This window comes from Diadema antillarum, unplaced genomic scaffold (assembly GCF_040938485.1).
Source record: "Diadema antillarum isolate AM-2024a unplaced genomic scaffold, OU_Dant_1.0 scf00000004, whole genome shotgun sequence".
Taxonomy (NCBI): domain Eukaryota; kingdom Metazoa; phylum Echinodermata; class Echinoidea; order Diadematoida; family Diadematidae; genus Diadema; species Diadema antillarum.
In genome coordinates this window covers 513,652-532,497 of record NW_027270893.1, presented here as the reverse complement: position 1 = coordinate 532,497, position 18,846 = coordinate 513,652, and the positions used below count along the sequence as shown (strand labels likewise).

Genomic DNA, 18,846 nt, shown 5'->3' with positions numbered 1-18,846 from the left:
TCAGTGTTTTGGTACCAAACATTTAATAATCTGTGGTTATTTATGTCGATGAAGGGCAAATTGTCAATCAGGTGCAGCACTGGGCATGTCACACTCACATAAATTGGCTCTAAACCAGTATGTTTAAAGAATATAATACACACTGTATCATTATGTTGGATCACATTTGACAGTGGTATACCCAATCTATGGTTTCTATTGGGGGAGGGGGAGGGATAAATCAATTTAACTGAAAACCCATGCAAACAGAGATGGCGTGCAAATTTTCCTATGAAAATAGTACAACTGATGTACATGCACAGCTCTACAGGTGGCTTGGAGAAAAAAGAAAAACGAAATGAACTCTTTGTTGGTAAGTTTTCTTGCATGTCTGAGTGTAAAATACAATTCAACTGACTGATTCCCTTTAAACCACTTTTCTTGATATCCTACACACACTATGATTGGCACAAAATGTGTACATGTGATACGGTCTCTGGTTCAAATAACATCAACCAGACTCATTCATTTCATTAGAAAAAGAATTAAGTGACATTGTATTCCCTAATACATGTGGAAACATGATCTACAGACAATATATGACATCCCTAGAATGTTGTGTATGAAAATATTTGAGGTAATATCACTTCCTTTGCACAGAATGGACAAGTCTGACCTGACATGGTTGATTGATTATTCAAGCACAGTTCTAAATACTTTGTTTAGAATGGCTGAAAGGATCTGAAGGCTGTGAGTTGGTGGTCAATCCAGAAATAGAATTGAAGTCTGTCCAAGGTGATATCAAACTGAATACACCGACAGGTCATGTCAGATTTGACAGACTTTGCGAGACTTTGGTGAATGGGGTAGAAGACTTGAGGGTGATGGTAATTAAAAAGGGCTTTTTACACTTGTAAATTTTTGCTTAGTCCCGTACCAACGGTGGGGCTAAGGGGGGGGGCCTTAGCCCCACCGTTGGTACGGGACTATCCTTAGCCCACTTTCTGTTTACACTCGTTTTTGCTAAAGTGGGCTAGCCCCACCGATAGTCCGGTACTATCTGGCCCTGCAAAATAGCAGGGTTAGCACCGCAATTGAAGTGAAAGCAACTCCACTGTAGTAGGGTAATGGAAGACCCGTGTTCTGTAAACAAAAATGACCCCATACTCCTGAAATTTAATACCAGCTGTGGAGGAAGTGCCCTTCAAAATTAAGACATTATGACAGCGTGGGGAAACACATTCGATTGTCATATTCAGCAAGACAAAAACATTGAGCTTGCCAAAATGCAATACTCTGTATGATGTTTCACTGAAGTCAATGTTTGGTTTCTGGTAATAAAATCTTACTTTTTAAAAGGGTTCCTACTCAACAGACTTCATTTAATTACCAGTATTAAGTTGTTTTGATTTTGACATTCCCACGAATTCTACACTATTCAGACTTGCACAATTCATTAAAGAAAGACATCATAAACTTGCTCGAGAGCATGTACATATTAAGACAAACACAATTACAGTTTTTGTCTTTTCTTTTTTACTAATGCCGTAAGTTACAAATGCTGGTATCTGTAAAAGAGCTTACACGGTATGATCACAAGCAATTTCTTTGTGTGTGCATTCTTTATTTGTGTACATGTGATGTGCATGCCCGAAGATACCTTCTTTTGTAATAATATGGTGTGAATGGTACCGGTAACATCTCTCAAGAGTTGTTCAGTTCTGTTTTTTCATGGTAACAATTTCAAGAATCTGTAATCTGTTGTATGTCAAGTTCTATGGTCTAAAAAAACAGTTCAAAACAGCAGAAACACTAAATCATAAAATCCACACACATGTACACAGCTGTACACACAAACACTCACAAACACACAGTCCAAGGTCAACATTGAGAACCCACCATCATCTATGACCGCTACGGTGACCCCTGACCCTGTGATGTTGTGCTCCCAGATGCCTGTCACGTTGATATCCATACCATGATTCTTGGAATTGTGCTGAAAGAACAAAACAATAACAAAAACAGAAAAGAACAAAATGGATTATTATTATAATCTTTATCAATCATTACTCTTATCATGATGATGATGATTATTACTTTTATTATTTCATTTCTTCTTCTTCTTCTTATCATTATTATCATTATCATATTATTATTATTTAAATGTCATTGTTATTTATATTGCCTACATGTAATCCTGTGCTACTTTTGGCTAGCACAAATAATGAAACCCCTGAAAATAACTTCACAATTTTGTCTGCAAATTTGAATGGCTTGACAATTGTACAGCATGTACTCAAGAACCCACGAATATGATTTTGAGACGCTTAGCACGAACAATTAATTGCGCAAAAATATCAATGTTTACAGCTACCTGCTTTTAAAACCAACACACATTATCATGTATGGGACTACATACATGTACATACATTGTAGTATGCCAGTGAGAAATGATATGAAAACAACAATTTATGAAATCTGACAGACAACACTGCATGCCGCAATCAAGTGACAACTTGTTTTGTCGTCACCTACTAATCATCATTGTTTTTGCGCCAATTTTGGGGAGATTACACAATGCCCCTATTGAAACAAAGTGAAATGTGAACAGGAAAACATGAAAGGCTAATTCAGGCATTGCAATACAATGAAAACCTGCCCTGCATGCATCATAACATCACACAATGACAATATTACAGTCTCATGCAATAATGATCTACTGTATAATCAAATGATATGAGAGTTGCTCCATACATCACATATGTGACTACAGTATGTACAAATGTACAAATGTACCTTTGTACACTGTATAAACACATTCAAACTAGATGCATGTGTACACTTATACACATATGGGTAATTCCATGGGGTTGGGACTGAAATTGTGACATACAAGTTGAAAATTCAAGTTGGGTAAATTGAAATTTCCTTTTTCCCCCTGATTTGTTACTCCCATTCTTCAACTTATTCCACTAGAAATCTGTTTATTACTTCGCACACTTTCAGTCAGCATGGGTAAACAGGTATGGCAAAATACCTATGTTACATGGACTTCATTTGTTGACATCCTTCATAATTTTGTGTTCTGAAATGATAACAATGAACACATCCACGTTTTTTTTCGTCCATAGCACATCAACATGTTATTTAAGAGGCGCATGAGATCATTATTAGTAAGATTGTATGTTCTGATGTCAACTGCAAGCCACTTTTATTAACATGTTTTTTTCTAAAAACCATTAACAATTTCAATCAAAGGTTTAACTTTTTCATCAAGAGTGACACAATGGCAATATTCTTAAAAGCATCACAATTGAAGCAAGTGATTTGTATGGGTATTCAAGTGAAAACATGATTTTATTGTTATAATCAGGGGTTTTCAGTCAACAACCTCGCCCACAGTGTACTACCTACGTTACACAGACAGTATGTCTTTGTAACATAGGTACACTACGACATATCAACTGATTTCCTTTATTGTGGTGTGAGATGTTAAAACCTACACACATAGACTTTATGTATGTTCCCACAAATAACACTATTGTAACAGTTCTTTGGAATTATATCTACTGCACACCTGTGGAACAATACCTATGTTACACAGACTTCAATTCTTTGTAACTCTGGTATGAAAGAAGGCAGACTTAATCAGAAGAAGAAGAAGAAAGTGAAGCTTTACACAATTTGACCTTATATACACTAACAGCATCATCAACTAGTTGTTAACTAACTAAGAAAACTAATAAAGAGAAATCAGACAAGTCTTCTTGTCTTCTCCATGTTCTTTGTTTGAAATTAATTTCTGCTCTTTTGTCCAATGTCCATTTAGCCCTCGATTTTTGTTTTTCTTCTGTCCATTTTCCCTCTGTGCAGTTTTCTTCTTGTCTAGTTTATTACATTCGCTCTTCTTGGGTGTTGCTTTGTCGGCTTCCTCTCTGTTTGTGGAGTGCTGTGGATGTGTCCTTTTCACTCTTTCATGTAGTTTAAAATGTAGCGGTGGCAGAGGAGGAGCCATGGCAGATTCATCAACAAACTGAACAAAAGGTGTAAAGAGAAATAGAATAAAAAAATTAAAAGAAAGTTTTTGTCAGGATTGACTATATATTCCTGTTGATGTATCTGTGTGTTTATGAATGGAATTAAATAATTTCAACAATTTTGCTTACATTTCTACCTCTTGGCATACCCATTAGCTAGAGTTCCATGTGTACCTCCCACCAAAATTGGAAAAACAAGGAAAAGTAGAAATTACGCGGTGCGTAACATATGTCCCCGCCGGAAGTAGCATTTTGTAACAAAATGTGCAATATAGGTAAAAAATCAAGGTCAAAGGTCAAAGAAGTCAAAGGTCAAAATTCTGTGTAGAAGTTTTGAAGCCCTCACCTAGTGCCATCACATAAAGCAAATGGAATCGAAATTGGGTTAGAAATGGCGAAGGAGTAGCATTTTGTAGCCAATGTACAATATAGGTAAAAAATCAAGGTCAAAGGTCAAAGAAGACAAAGGTCAAAATTCTGTGTAGAAGTTTTGAAGCCCTCACCTAGTGCTATCACATAAAGCAAACGGAATCGAAATCGGGTTAGAAATGGCGAAGGAGTAGCATTCTGTAGCAAAATGCACAATATAGGTCAAAAATCAAGGTCAAAGGTCAAAGAAGTCAAAGGTCAAAATTCTGTGTAGAAGTTTTGAAGCCCTCAACTAGTGCCATCATATAAAGCAAACGGAATCGAAATCGGGTTAAAAATGGCGAAGGAGTAGCATTTCGTAGCAAAATGTACAATATAGGTCAAAATCAAGGTCAAAGGTCAAAGAAGTCAAAGGTCAAAATTCTGTGTAGAAGTTTTGAAGCCCTCACCTAGTGCCATCACATAAAGCAAACGGAATCGAAATCGGGTTAGAAATGGCGAAGGAGTAGCATTTTGTAGCAAAATGTACAATATAGGTCAAAAAATCAAGGTCAAAGGTCAAAGAAGTCAAAGGTCAAAATTCTGTGTAGAAGTTTTGAAGCCCTCACCTAGTGCCATCACATAAAGCAAACGGAATCGAAATCGGGTTAGAAATGGCGAAGGAGTAGCATTTTGTAGCAAAATGTACAATATAGGTCAAAGGTCAAGGTCAAAGGTCACGACTGAAATTCTGTGTAGAAGTTTCAAAGCTCCCATGTAGTGCTATCATATAAAGCAAACAGAATCAAAATTGGCTCATAAATGACAGAGAAGTAGCAAATTGAAGATTTTGATCACACACGGACGCACGCACGGACACACGGACACACGGACGGACAGACGGACGGACACACGGACACACACACGTACGGAGCCCGTTTCATAGTCCCCTGCTCGAACTCGTTCGGCGGGGACAAAAAATGGGTTATGCTTAAAATGATGTAAACATTATTAATGATAATAATAATAATATAGCATGTAAAACATAGGAAAATATCATTTTCATACTCTATGCTAAAAACTTGTTTTGATGTAAGCTAGGAAGGGCAGGTCGCTGCTCCCAGTGTCCTAGCTAAGGTTAGGGCTAGGGTCAGGGTTACGATTACGGTTATGGTCCTTAATAGACTCCCAAAATAATACTAGGCCCTATTTTATATTCATCCCCCATCGAAATTGTCGCCCTCTTTTTGAATGATAGTGAGAGCAATAATAGTCCAATTTTGATTGGGGTTCATAATCTTATTGAAGCCTTTCCTACCCACTACCCACCCAAACTGAATAGGACACTGGCATTTTAGCTTTGAGACTTCACAGTGGGTGAACATGGAATGGAAATGGTGAATCCTTGTGAAATGTTAACAACTTCATCAGAGCATCTAACAGGTCAATGAAATCTTGGAAGGAAAACAGTTACATTTTCGAAGTAAAGCTGTTAAAGAGAAAGAATTTCACAGCTCCTAGTTCCCTCAATATCACCAGCAAAATAAGGCAAACTCTGTTTCTCTAGTTCAGATGCAGTCTGGACATCTACATTTTCCAACTAGTATATAGTGATTAATACTAACTCTAGCACGTCTACCTTGGTAGATACCATGACAAAAGGGTCCAAAAATTCACAATAATCGGGAGGTAAAACAAATTTATATTGCAGTGAAGATACACTGATATACTTTTGTATGGTTTTCTAAGAGAGGAATTATATGCTCCTTTTGCAGAGACCGGCATGGACGGAAAATTTGGCGATCAAAATTATGAACATGAACCTGTAACAAATATCTCAGTATGTGGGACTACAGTATCATCGTCCACAGTATTTTTGGCCAGTTCAGAGGTTTAGATGTCGTTTTTTTTCTCTAATAGAGTTACAGAATGTGACAAATGTTATTATTTTCGTAAAATAGCGTAAAAGCTTACCAATTGACATCAGAAACATTAAAACTCCTGTACCTACGTTACATGGACAACGGCAGAAAAACAGATCTTGCGCTGTCCAGGTAGGTGTATATTGGCTGTGAGTAGTTTTTCTGCCATTGGGGGAGGACTGCCAGTGACATGAATACGATTGCTGAAGTTAGTAGCTCTTCTTTTTATCGCGAGACGTGTCTTTCCTTACCTACGTTACACGAAGAGGCCGGACATCGCACTGAAGTACAGTGATATGTTCCGTATTTTCTCGTTTATTTGGAGGATTTTGAGGCTAATTTTTGGATAAGAATACTTCTGAAATATAAATCTCATTATAGAAATAAAGTTTCTGATCATATTATGATTGGAAGTGTATGTAAAACCATGCTATACCTATGTTACAACAAAAATTGCCATGGACATCGTTTGTAACATAGGTATGAGGTTGCTTGAAGATGCTCTGGTGTTCTTATTTTGTTACAAATGTTTATGTGCCTTATAGTCTTTGTAGAAGTCACCTTGCCTCTCTTAATTATGATAGGCATAATGCTGAAAGGTTGTGTATTCCTGTTTTACATTGCCATGAAAATGGCATATATTTATGTCACAACATAAACCACAAAAAACCATGGGACATCATTAATGAAACAGTCATAGACAAAATACATTTGTACACAGGCTTGTTTTTTTTCCATCAAATAATTCTTCACACATTTCTCTTCAAGAATAACTGCAAACCACAGACAATTATTTGATAAATTTCTCAGAATATGACTTTTATTCCCTGCACAACATGAAAATCTAGAGAAGACCCAACCCCATGGAATGACCCATATCCATTGTACATGTACGTATGCATTATACAACATGTAAACTTACAACTTGTACATTGTCATAGCTACAATGTAACTCTGCATCGGAAAACTAACTACACTGCATTGTAATACGTACACTGGGAAATCAGAACATGATGCACATGTTCGGTATGTAGTACTACACTGTGCAAAGGTACATTGTACCTCGAAAAAGGCTAGAAATCATAGAACGGTCTTCCCCTCCCTCCCTCACCACACACACACACACACACACACACACACACAACCACATGCGCACACACACATTCAGTGCACAATTTAGGCCTCACTGGAGCATCTTACAGTTTGTATATATACATGAAAAAAGAAAGAAAGAAAGAAATGAAACAGATACAAACAATATAGTTTGTTGATCTGCCGGTATTGCAGTACATTGTACTGCAGAGGGTACAGAGTGTTGTCTACGAAGCTGGCCCGTACTGTAGGCACTGACATGTGAGTGCATTAGAAAATCAGCCTTTCACAGTGCTTTGTGTTTGGCCAACCTTGGAGAAGCATAAAAGTTTTTATCAGTTGTAGATTTTAGAGAAAGAAAAAGAAAATAAAAAGACGAGAGAGGCAAAGGAATCTGCATGCCACAATGTACAGTGTATGATCTTCATTGTACTGTATATAACCCAAACTGACCCCCAGCAAATAGAGGGCTTTTGTCCAGCTTCAAGGCTGTTTAGTCTGAGTTTTGATTTTTTTTTTCAATGCCTTTCCTAGTTTTGTTTACATGTTGAAAGGCCGGCAATATCGGTAACAGAAGGATTATAGAAATCTCATTTACACTATTGGAAGCAAAAACAGAATTTAAAGAGCATCTGGAGATTTTTGTTGTCTCTTCCTGTTTCTTGGCTCTTGACACTATCTTTTGAAAGAAAACCAGACAAAGTAAAAAATGTAAGTCTGCCAATTTTTTTTTTTTTAAGGGATGATATTTTTGGTTTGGCGCTTCAGGTTTTTGAACTTTTTGTGGGATGATGAGAAACCTCTTTTGAAATAAGAAAGAACATACCATTAAGAGAGCAATTCAAAGTTTATTTCATGAACATTGGTTTGGAAATTATATGGCTGTGATATCCGAAAATTTAAAGAAATTGTAATAAAAGATGGGACCCACCTTTTATTAGGACCACTTTTACATTGTTTTTGCATATCTCAGCCATTAGGCATTTAAAAACCAAATTTCCATGAAATAAAATTTGAATTCCTCTTGGAATTGTCTGCTCTTTTTTCATCAGTAGTTTCTAATTATCTCGCTAAAAGTTAAAATTTGAATTCCCCATCTCAACCAAAATGATAATATCCCTTTAATTTTTTGTTGTTGGGATGTTAAACAAAATGCACATGACCAGCTTGAATATTAAAAAAAAATATATAAAAAAAACCTTTGATGTGTATTTACTATTTTATAGCATTCACAATACTGTGAGACATTCTTCTTCAACCATACAAAATTTTGTGAAGGTTGCAATTAAAGGGATTTTCCCTACAAACTTTAGCTTCAATAACAAAACAACTGATCTATGTAAAGCTACTTGCTTGTGAGACCACATTAGGAACCGTTGAGTGTGTTTATACAGAGAAGCAAAATACGCGCTCATGCCGGCTCATGCGAGAGGACCTCTTGAATTTTGCTCTGTATAAACACGGCGTATGCCGGCATACGCCACCAAATGCAGGCTCATGCGAGAGGTTCCGTCCGCCACCTTTTGAGGTGGCCGATGCGAGAGGATCCTCGCGTATTTTGCTGTGTGTTTATACAGACGACCGAAATTCGAAAGGTAGCCGGAAAGCGTGTTTTAATATCTGTCATGATCGAACCACGTCTTTTCCTTCTACTGTTTTACTGAAAAACTGGATTTCAATTGATCATTGGCCGGGTGATTGTCAAGAGGAAAGTTACAAGAATGACCTTCAAGCTTGGTGGTCCTGATGACTTTGCCGGTGTCATCTTGATTTTTTTCATTTTTTTCCATCATGCAATAAACTGCACTGCGAACGTGACCTATGCTTGACCCCAAAATTCGAGAGGTCCGGTTCAGCTGAGGTCCGCTCGCATCGGCTCGCATTGGCTCGCATGAGCCGGTATTTTGACTTCTGTATAAACACGAGAAATAAGCGCGCCGATGCGAGAGGCTCCTGTATAAACACGCACAATGTCTACATTTTAAACAGTTCTGGTGTCCTCTGTATCCAGCACCATACATTGGACTGTACATGTACAATGCACATGTTGCCAGCCGAGCAGGCTGGCAGATGCATTCATAATGATGCCTGTGTTTCAATGTTCTTTTTATGCTCATGTACGTACACGAACTATGTGTTTCGACAACAACTCGATGCTACATGTGGCAATTTGTACATGCACATTCAAAACTTCCGTACTGATATTCTTGAATTTGTTTGCAAGATTCGGAAGCAACCGCTGTAGTTCAAACAAGTAGGCAGTACATTGTACATGTACCACACTTTTAAACAGTAATTCCTTTTAGCTACAGTTGTACAGTTATGCACAGGCGCTCAACATGGAAACAACCTGCTCATTGATTGATTGAGTTTCCTTCCTTAAAACAGAAGTTACCCTTGATAAACATCCTTTACAAAACAACCAGAACGACATCATCATCCCAGAATCACTGTACATGTACTTGGCTCTCAGAATTTTTTCAAACCTGGCAGCTTATACTTACCAAATGCCACTGACTAGAGTAAGAAGGGTCATCGAATTCCACGGACCGCTTAAATCTCCTACGTATCGTCTGCTGGTTGAACCACTCGATCAGCGGGTGCTGCGCCAGTGCTGCCTCTGTCTGGCTGCGAATTTTCCCGACAAGATCCCAGTTCATACTGCCATTCAGGGCCTGGTGGTAGCTGTCAGTGGCAAACAAGTAGTGGCCCACCAGCTCCCCGACCTGGCCGTGGTTCCTGAGCCCAAGATCCTCGGCCACGAGGTGGGCCAGGGAATCGACTCGAGTTCTGTTCACACTCTTCCTGTGATTCTGGTACTGGATTTTAACAGCCCACGACAGCGTCTCATGCTCGACGCTACTCCCCTGAGAGCTAACATCATCCGGGTCCAGCGGGCCACCGCTGGAATAGAAGTCCAGATAAAGTCCTCGCGAAGGTTGTGCCACCAAGATCCACAAGATGAACACGGTCAGTCGAATTTGTAACTGGACGAGGACACAGAAGAAACTCCCCCTCTCTTTCATCTTTATACCTCCTTCCATCGCTAGTGTCGAAGCTGGGGTGGCACTCTATTACATAACCCTACCCCAACTATTCCGGTATGGGGGTGCAGGACACCCTCTCCTGGCAAGAACACCGGCCCCTGTGGTGCTCCACGAAAAGACTGCTAAACCGTGGCTACAATGCCCATGCATTCCAAGCACACCCTGTGGAGAAAGAAAACATGGTATTAAAACTTTAATAGAAATTAGAATCCCATCGTGGTTCTCTGGATAATCTATCAGTTTCCTCAAGTTCAATCCAACAAGGAATAATGCACAGAGAGGCACCCTTTACTTTAGCTGTATGCATGTAATCTCTACAATCTTCTCCTTCAATCGCTTCTCTGAGTCTTTACACCCTGCTCATGGTCTATAATTTGTTACAGATTGGAATCTTGAAATGTGATAGCCGCTTGCATCAGTTGAATACAGTTTGCATTAGAAATAAATTTGAAATAAGACCATTTCTGGATTTACATGATTTGATACACACACACACACCCAGAAGATAAGTTTCATAGATTCATCTGGATAAGGATCATTGTACAAAACCTTCATCATCACCATGGGCAACCCTGTGTGGTACTTTACAAACAGCATCTTCAAGAGGTTATCCCTTTTTTTTTAAAGGACTTGTTAAGAGAAACTTGGGCTTATCACAACTTTCAACTTTTTATGGATATATTGACATTTCAAAATATGATAAAGTGACATTTATGGATACATACCAGTGATAAGGCAAAAAGAACATAACACTTTAAGGTACAAAAGACGACATGACCAAAGCAGGGTCTGGAATAACAGACTAGAATAACAAAGAAAATTTTTGGTGAATTGACCCATGGACATACAGTGTAAGTAATACTGTAGGTCCATGGTTGACTAAACCAAGGAGGGATGGTACATGTAGCTGGAGGGATAACTCCTTCACCAAACCATCCTAGCTTTCACACACCTACCAAGACTGCTTTAATTTGAAACATGATTGTAGTGAAGCATCATTAGAATCATGTTTCAAATTAAACATATGTGCCATGTGCATGCAAACTGGAATCATGGAGGGTGATTTGAAACATACAGTTGTAATTCCAATCATGTTCTAAATGACAGTCCAGAAGTGTTTTCCAATCACGTTTTGCCAGAATTAAGCAACCAAATTACCACGTGTGAACATAACAAACTCCAATTATGTTTGAGGGTGGAGATCAATCAGTCCCACAGAAAAACGGCTCAAGAGTAAGAACTTGGAAAACAGCTGAACTTCTCCTTGCTCTGAAATTAAAAACTGCAGAATATGTGAAGCCTTCCCCTGTCATGTGAACGAAAGATTTGAATCGTAGAAGGTTTGCAATCGTACTTGTAATTCAGCATTCAAATTAAGCACTCTCGGTATGCGCAAAATCACGGCATGCCTTCAGAAATGCCTGACCAAGGAGTTTTCATATTAATGACCACTCCTTGTTCTGACAACATGGGTTGGTAAACTCACTCATGCTTTCAAAATTTATACCCCAGGGTAAACTCTTTCTAGTGAAATGGAAAACCCCAATAATTCCTAGGATTAAGCTGATGAACTGTTAAAACCTAGCCACTGATGTGCAACAAGCATCTCTAAGACTTGAAAACAATTCAAAGCAATCTTTCCACTCAGTCACGCACAGTCCGACTGGCAATAACAAGAAGTACATGTACTGTAGACTATGAAAGTTTTGTGTTTAGAATTTTGTTGGTTGTCACTTTTTGCTTTGCACTACGCTGTACTTTTTGCTTTTCATTGCCTAAAGTGGTGAATGAACCAAAGTTTCTGAAATTACATGAATTATGTCTTCATCATGAATTTACTAATGAGAATGCACCATAGAAATCATACTACAATGTACCTAGATGTAGATCGAAACACTGAAGGATATACCTCTCTGCTTGTTTCACAGATAGGGAATATCTACAGTCTAGAGCCATATTCCATTTGGCCTACAAGCCTCACAGACATGTATGGCACCAGACTGTAGTTTTTGTATGCCCGTATTTTATGAACAAGCAGGGGGTACAGTTGAAGAGTTTCTTCGCAAACACTGATAAGTCCATTTTTTAAGATTTTGAAGTACGGCCTCCGTCATAAAGTACAAAATAATACCTTTTAAGTTTTAAATGATATATTGGTCACTACATATATCCTGTAAAGGTATATTTTTGAAGTTATGGCCAAAAGAAGCAAAAAATTCTTATTATTCTCTTTCTTTCAGTTCTTTCAGTTGTAGCATAACTTTGGTGAGCGGATGCTCAATATCCTCTGAATCATGAAATGATATACCTGATCCTTCAATTGGCAACACAAAATGCCTGAAATCATGCTTGCACTGCAAGATGGGGTGTGGGGGCAGTTTGGTTTAGCAATACATGTCTCAGGCCCTAATTAATATTCCTACAAAAATGTGGACTTTGACTCATTAACTTGTAATGTGAGTATTCCGGAGAAGTTCGAAGATGACAAATCAAAATTTAGCTACCCATGAGAAGCTTGTGAAATCAATCATGTTCTTTTAACCATTCATTGTACCTGAAATTAGATGTTAGTGTGTGTACAGTGTGGCACTGCATCTTTTAGCAATAACAGTTTAATATTACTATTTTAAACCTGTTGAGGAAGGACTGCTTTTGCTATACAACATGCATTTCCCATCGACACTTGCCCGAGTACTGTATACTCGGGACTCGTCTTCAACGGGTTAACAGGAAGACTTTAAAAAAACTCTTCAAATTGAGCCCACCTTTTGTTGCGGACATTTGTTTAGTTTGGATAATGTAGAATTATTGACATCCATCCAATTTTAACATTTAAACATCATTTATTGGTAACACATTTTGGCAGATGAAATGTGGTTGTTTCCTTCTGAAATGTGGCAATATTTTTGTTGTATCTATGTTTGATTTTTTTTTTTTTTGGGGGGGGGGGGGATCTGGACAATTTGCTATGCAGTGTGTGTACACGAACAGAAGACCTTTTTTTGTTTGTTTTTTAATCCCACAATGCAAAAACCGGTCATTTGTGTTTATACAGTACTGTAGGCATGCAAAGTCTGGAGATTCAAGAGCCAAGTATTCTTGTTTTTTTCTGTGTGTGTGTGCAAAATAATCAATTTTTGCATCGCAGTGAAAAAACTGATTACTCCTTTGTGTGAATGCAACAATCATTTATCCTACAAATGACATGATGGGTTACCTTAAGTGTTTGTTACCCCAATGTCGAAGTAGTTCCTGCCTGGAGTATACATTTCAAGTATCCATACATTGCACTACATGTATGTCCAGACTAATCTGTTCTGGCGAGTTCAGACAATAGACAACATTCCAAACCACATCAAATTGGCCACTGTCATCTTGCAATGTCTCTATGCACCAACAGAGACAAAAAACAAAAAACAAACAAACAAACAAAAAAACAACAACATAAAAAATGACAACTACAGTAAATCCCAAAGTTTGCAATGATGGTACTACACTCCGACTGTACATAATTGCAGTACCAGTACAAGCTACAGACAGGTAGAGAGAACTGTACAATATTAATGATCTCCCCCTACATGTACATGTTATAGTAAGTATTTGGGCCAAATGCATCCTGTGTTCAGGAGATAACTGCATGTCTATTGCCCCTGGAGGCATCATAGGCCTGTTCCCATTGCACAGAAACAAAACTTGTATAATTTTCATACCATACTTTGTTTCCTTGCATTACCTATTCACAAAGACCTTCATTTCCTTTTTCTAATTTGAAACATACACTCTCCTTCGACTTGTTACAGATGCATGGCAAGGGTGATATTATTCCCCCTGCCTTCTGAAAGAGGCAAACCATGTGCTCTTTTATTATGCAAGAAAAGTGAAAATACATTGAATTTTCTTTCTTTCTTTCTTTCTTTTTTACAGACTGATTATATTCTACACATGCGACATCACGAACCTTCTTATCCAGCAATGGCAGCACTGAAACTTCAAAAATTCATAACTTTTGAACAGATTGTCTGATTTTCCTCAAACTTTCACTGATCAATGTGTTCTACTATTGCTGCATTCCCTCAATCCTTATAATACAAACAATTTCTGGAGTCAAAAAGGGCCTGACCTTTCAACCATGGCAGAATCTTTGTCAGAGGCAACATGACCATCATCTTGCCTCTGAAGAAGATTCTGCTAGGATTAAAAGCTCAGGCCCCTTTTGACTCCATTTTACTCCATTGGCTCGCCAGTGTTGGATAAGCAGTTTTCAGCAGCTTTTTTTTTTTTTTTTTTTTTTTTTTTTTTTTTTTTTTTTTTTTTTTTTTGACACAAACAATTTCTGTCTATATCAAGATGAAAGTGTTCTTTTAAGTCTTTGATATCATTAATAGTGTGTCTGATTTTACTCTGCCTACTGTACTCAAGCCAACTTGGACACAGACACTTCAAAGCAACAATGATTCTCAACCCTGCAAATTATTTAAAGGACAAGTTCACCTTCATAGACATGTGGGTTGAGTGAATGCAGCAATATTAGTAGAACACATCAGTGAGAGTTTGAGCAAAATCGGACAATCTGTTCAAAAGTTATGAATTTTTGAAGTTTCTGCTCACTCAAGGCTGGATTAGAAGACTACTATAGCTTGTGATGTCACATGAGTACAACGATATAAAGAAAGAATAAAGAAAATTCAACATATTTTCACTTTTCTCGCATAACAAAAGAACACTTGACTTCTCTCTTTCAGAAGGCAGCAGGAATAACATTACCCTTAACATATGTCAGTAACAAGTCATAGAAATGTGCACTTTATTCAAAAAGTAAAGTTTTGTGAAATTCTCTTTTTATTTTCTTTATATGGTTGTACGCATATGACATCATACACTGTAATAGTCTTCTCATCCAGCAGTGACTGCGCAGATACTTTAAAAATTCATAACTTTTGAACAGATTGTCCGATTTTCCCCAAACTTTCACTGATGTGTTCTACTAATATTGATGCATTCACTCAATCCACATGTATATGAAGGTGGACTTGTCCTTTAACTTACCTACGGGTCTGTATGAGGTGCTAAATTTTGTGTGTATTGAATAACCTTCTTTGAAGACTCTTAAAGGTCCAGTTTACCTTTGGGAGCAGTGATTTGAAAATTTTTCAAGATATTGCCTTTCATGCATATGTATGTGTAGGTCTGTTGTACCACAAAACACTCTCCCAGATAATTTTTGTTTGCAATAAAGCCTAAAATATATTATAAGGAGAAGTCAGTATTTTTCTCAATAAACCGTAACTGTAGACGGCTTAGTTTGGAAACATTTTTATTGTAACTGTTGTTCACATTGTGTATATTTGACAATACTTAACATCAATATTACTAATTCAAATTTTCACAGTGGTTGTTCCTATCCCTAACTCACATTTTAGAACTATTTTAAAGCACTAATGCTGGGTTTTTGCTTCATCTGCAAACATTGGTAAATTATGCCTTTAACTCACCTGTGCTAAATTTTGCATGCATGAATTCATATCAGAATAACCTACTTTAAATACTCTTGGTAATCCAAATTTTCCTGATAGTTAACAGTTTATATTTGCTCTCAGTATCAACATCATGCAACTGTCAGATGCGAATTATAAAATTTTACTCTCGGCTGTTCAAAAATGTTGTATCAATAAAATGTATTCATGGTGTCATTCACTGTACCAATACTCTTTTGAGATGAAATTGCAATCTATTTCAGAGATTCTACACTCATTCCCTCCTTGGTGAGCCTAAAAATAAGGGTAAGAGTTTACTGCTAAGGTGTACAATGTATAATAGACGCAGGTTGGGCATGTAAGATGGGGATAAAATGTGGATGTACGCATCACAGCCAACAATGAAGCATTTCCTGGAGTATATCACACAGACTCTCTTTTCTTTGTTGTATTCAAATTATTCTACATCCACATACAGTGTACTTAGTGGCATTCTTCGAAAAAGACACTTATAGGTCGGGGGGGGGGGGGGATGGGACGGGGACGGGGGCGGAAAAGTCACACTATTACTCATCTACTGCTTACGTGTGTGAGATTTATAACTTTAAAGTTGGCTCCGTGTCATGACAGGAAAGCTCTTCATACTGGTACCATGTACAACAAATTGTACAATGTAGTACACTAGCACCAATAATGTAGCATGCTGTGGCCTGTGCAATTATTACAGTGTACATGTACCTGTTTGTTATCACATTTGATATCGTAATGAATGTCACACATTTTACTGACAGAGTTACATACATTTATGTGATAGTGCATCACAAACCCAACAAAAAGTTGCATGCCTTGATTTGATGTGAGGACTCAAAATCGGTGAAATGGTTCAACCTGGTCAATCTTGAGTTTTTCATATTTTCCTTGACGGACAAGTCCACCTTCATAGACATGTGGATTCAATGAATGCAGCAATACTACACGTCAGTGAGGGTTGTAGGAAAATTGGACAACCCGTTAAAAAGTTATGAATTTTTGAAGTTTCTGCTCAGTCACTGCTGGATGAGAAGACTACTGCCTGTGATGTCATGCGTGTGTACAATGATATTGAAAGAAAACACAGAAAATTCAACATATTTTCACTTTTCTCGTATAATGAAAGAACGCTTGACTTGCTTCTTTCAGAAGGCAGGGGGAATAATATTACCCTTAACATATGTCAGCGACAAGTCGAGGAAATGTGGAATTTTTTTTTTAAATTGAAATTTGTGAAATTCTCTTTATATTTTCTTTATATCGTTGTACGCATATGACATCATACACTGTAGTAGTCTTCTCATCCAGCAGTGACTGCGCAGACACATTCAAAATTCATAACTTGTGAATGGATTGTCCGATTTTCCCCAAACTTTCACTGATGTGTTCTAATAATATTGCTGCATTCACTCATTCCAGGTGTATATGAAGGTGAACTTGTCCTTTAAGACAATTCTTCTTCTACAATATTCTTAAGATTGAGATCATAAAATGAAAGGGGAAATTGTGTTTTTAGCAGTTTTTCTAGAACACATTTTTTTTTTTTTAACCCATTAAGGACGAGTCCTGAGTGTATATTCCAGCAAGTGTCCATGGGAAATGCGTGTTGTAGCAAAATCAGCCCATACTCAACGGGTTAATAGAATAGTGTTACATTAAGTACATATATACATGTACAGCGATGTCCTACAGCTACAGGCCCCTTTCATTTCTTACAAGTCCTTTACACACTCTTCACTTTTCACTCTACAGCAACTATTGAAAGGATAGTGCTACTGCTTTGAAAGTTGGTATTAGTCATGGACAGAATTGTGTTAATAGAGCATGTACTCAGTTTCAGCTACTGATAATCCCTTCGATGTTGTTGCTTTGGTGCATTACATCCTGTTTTTCCTTTCTCTCTCTCTCTTTTTTTTTTTTTTTTTTGGTCCCATCCACTGCTGAGCTAGCAAGGCTTGATAAGACAAAGTGCTTGAACAGACCCTATACATGTACAGTATATTGAACATACATGTACATCGGAGCCTCTTTTCTCAGTACACTTTTCCAGAGCGTGTACAATCATGTACAAAATGTACCGGTACCTTGCAATATTTCGACAGGTTAGGAGAGTCCATTTCATTTGAGTTACACGTCATTTAGCCCCTAACTAGAAATCCAGGTCTGGTGACTTTTTGCTGGTTTTGTGATGGAGGATCATACTGTACAATGTATATATGGAGGCACAAGAAGAAAATACTCTCCCATGCATGCTTGCAGGAACAGAATGTACAACCGCATGGTTTGGTGTGTACACTGTACAGTGTACAGTCTGTGCTCACTTTGGACTAGTACATACATACATTGTATGGTAGGCCGTTGTAGCTTTGTGGTTCCAGGGCTGCCAACTCTCATGCATTGAGAGTGAGACTCACGCAATTTGGTCCTTTCTCACTCTAAAACTTTATTTCATTTGCATGCATTTCTATTGATCTCACTCATTTTGACTCCTAAATTATAGCATTGGCCTACGGGAGTCTCACTCTCAACTAGTGTCCAGTGTTGGCAGCCCTGTGGTTCATTATCACTGACACTAGAATAAGATTTGAGAGTTTCAGGCACATATTATCATAATACTGTATAGCTGCAAAAATGTCCGTACAAACCATACGATTTATCTATCCACAAATCATTCTTATAAATGAAAATTACTCAAAGGGGGTTGTTTTGCACAGAAGCCAAAAGTATACTTTATAAACAAAAATTCTAAAATATCAAATTTTACCAAAAAAAAAAAACCCAAAAAAGTAGGCCTATTGTACATACACTGTAAATTACAAATTCTATCCTGATCATCAAATGCAAGCCCAACTTTATGCTATTGTTCAAGTTCTCTGTGAGATCACATTGCACAGCAGAAGAATTACCATAGGTGGCT

The 18,846-nt window shown here is 37.7% G+C and overlaps 1 protein-coding gene across 1 annotated transcript in view; it reads right to left on the bottom strand.

The window, feature by feature from the left end:
• LOC139743839 (proprotein convertase subtilisin/kexin type 7-like) overlaps positions 1–18,846 on the bottom strand; it is a 50,713-nt gene that overhangs the window by 21,385 nt on the left and 10,482 nt on the right. The window contains exons 2-3 of the mRNA XM_071654331.1: positions 9,883–10,587; positions 1,879–1,975 (exon numbers count right to left, since the gene is read on the bottom strand). Of these exons, the coding sequence (XP_071510432.1) occupies positions 1,879–1,975; positions 9,883–10,422 (637 nt within the window). The 5' untranslated portion in view covers positions 10,423–10,587. The remainder of the gene's footprint in view (positions 1–1,878; positions 1,976–9,882; positions 10,588–18,846) is intronic.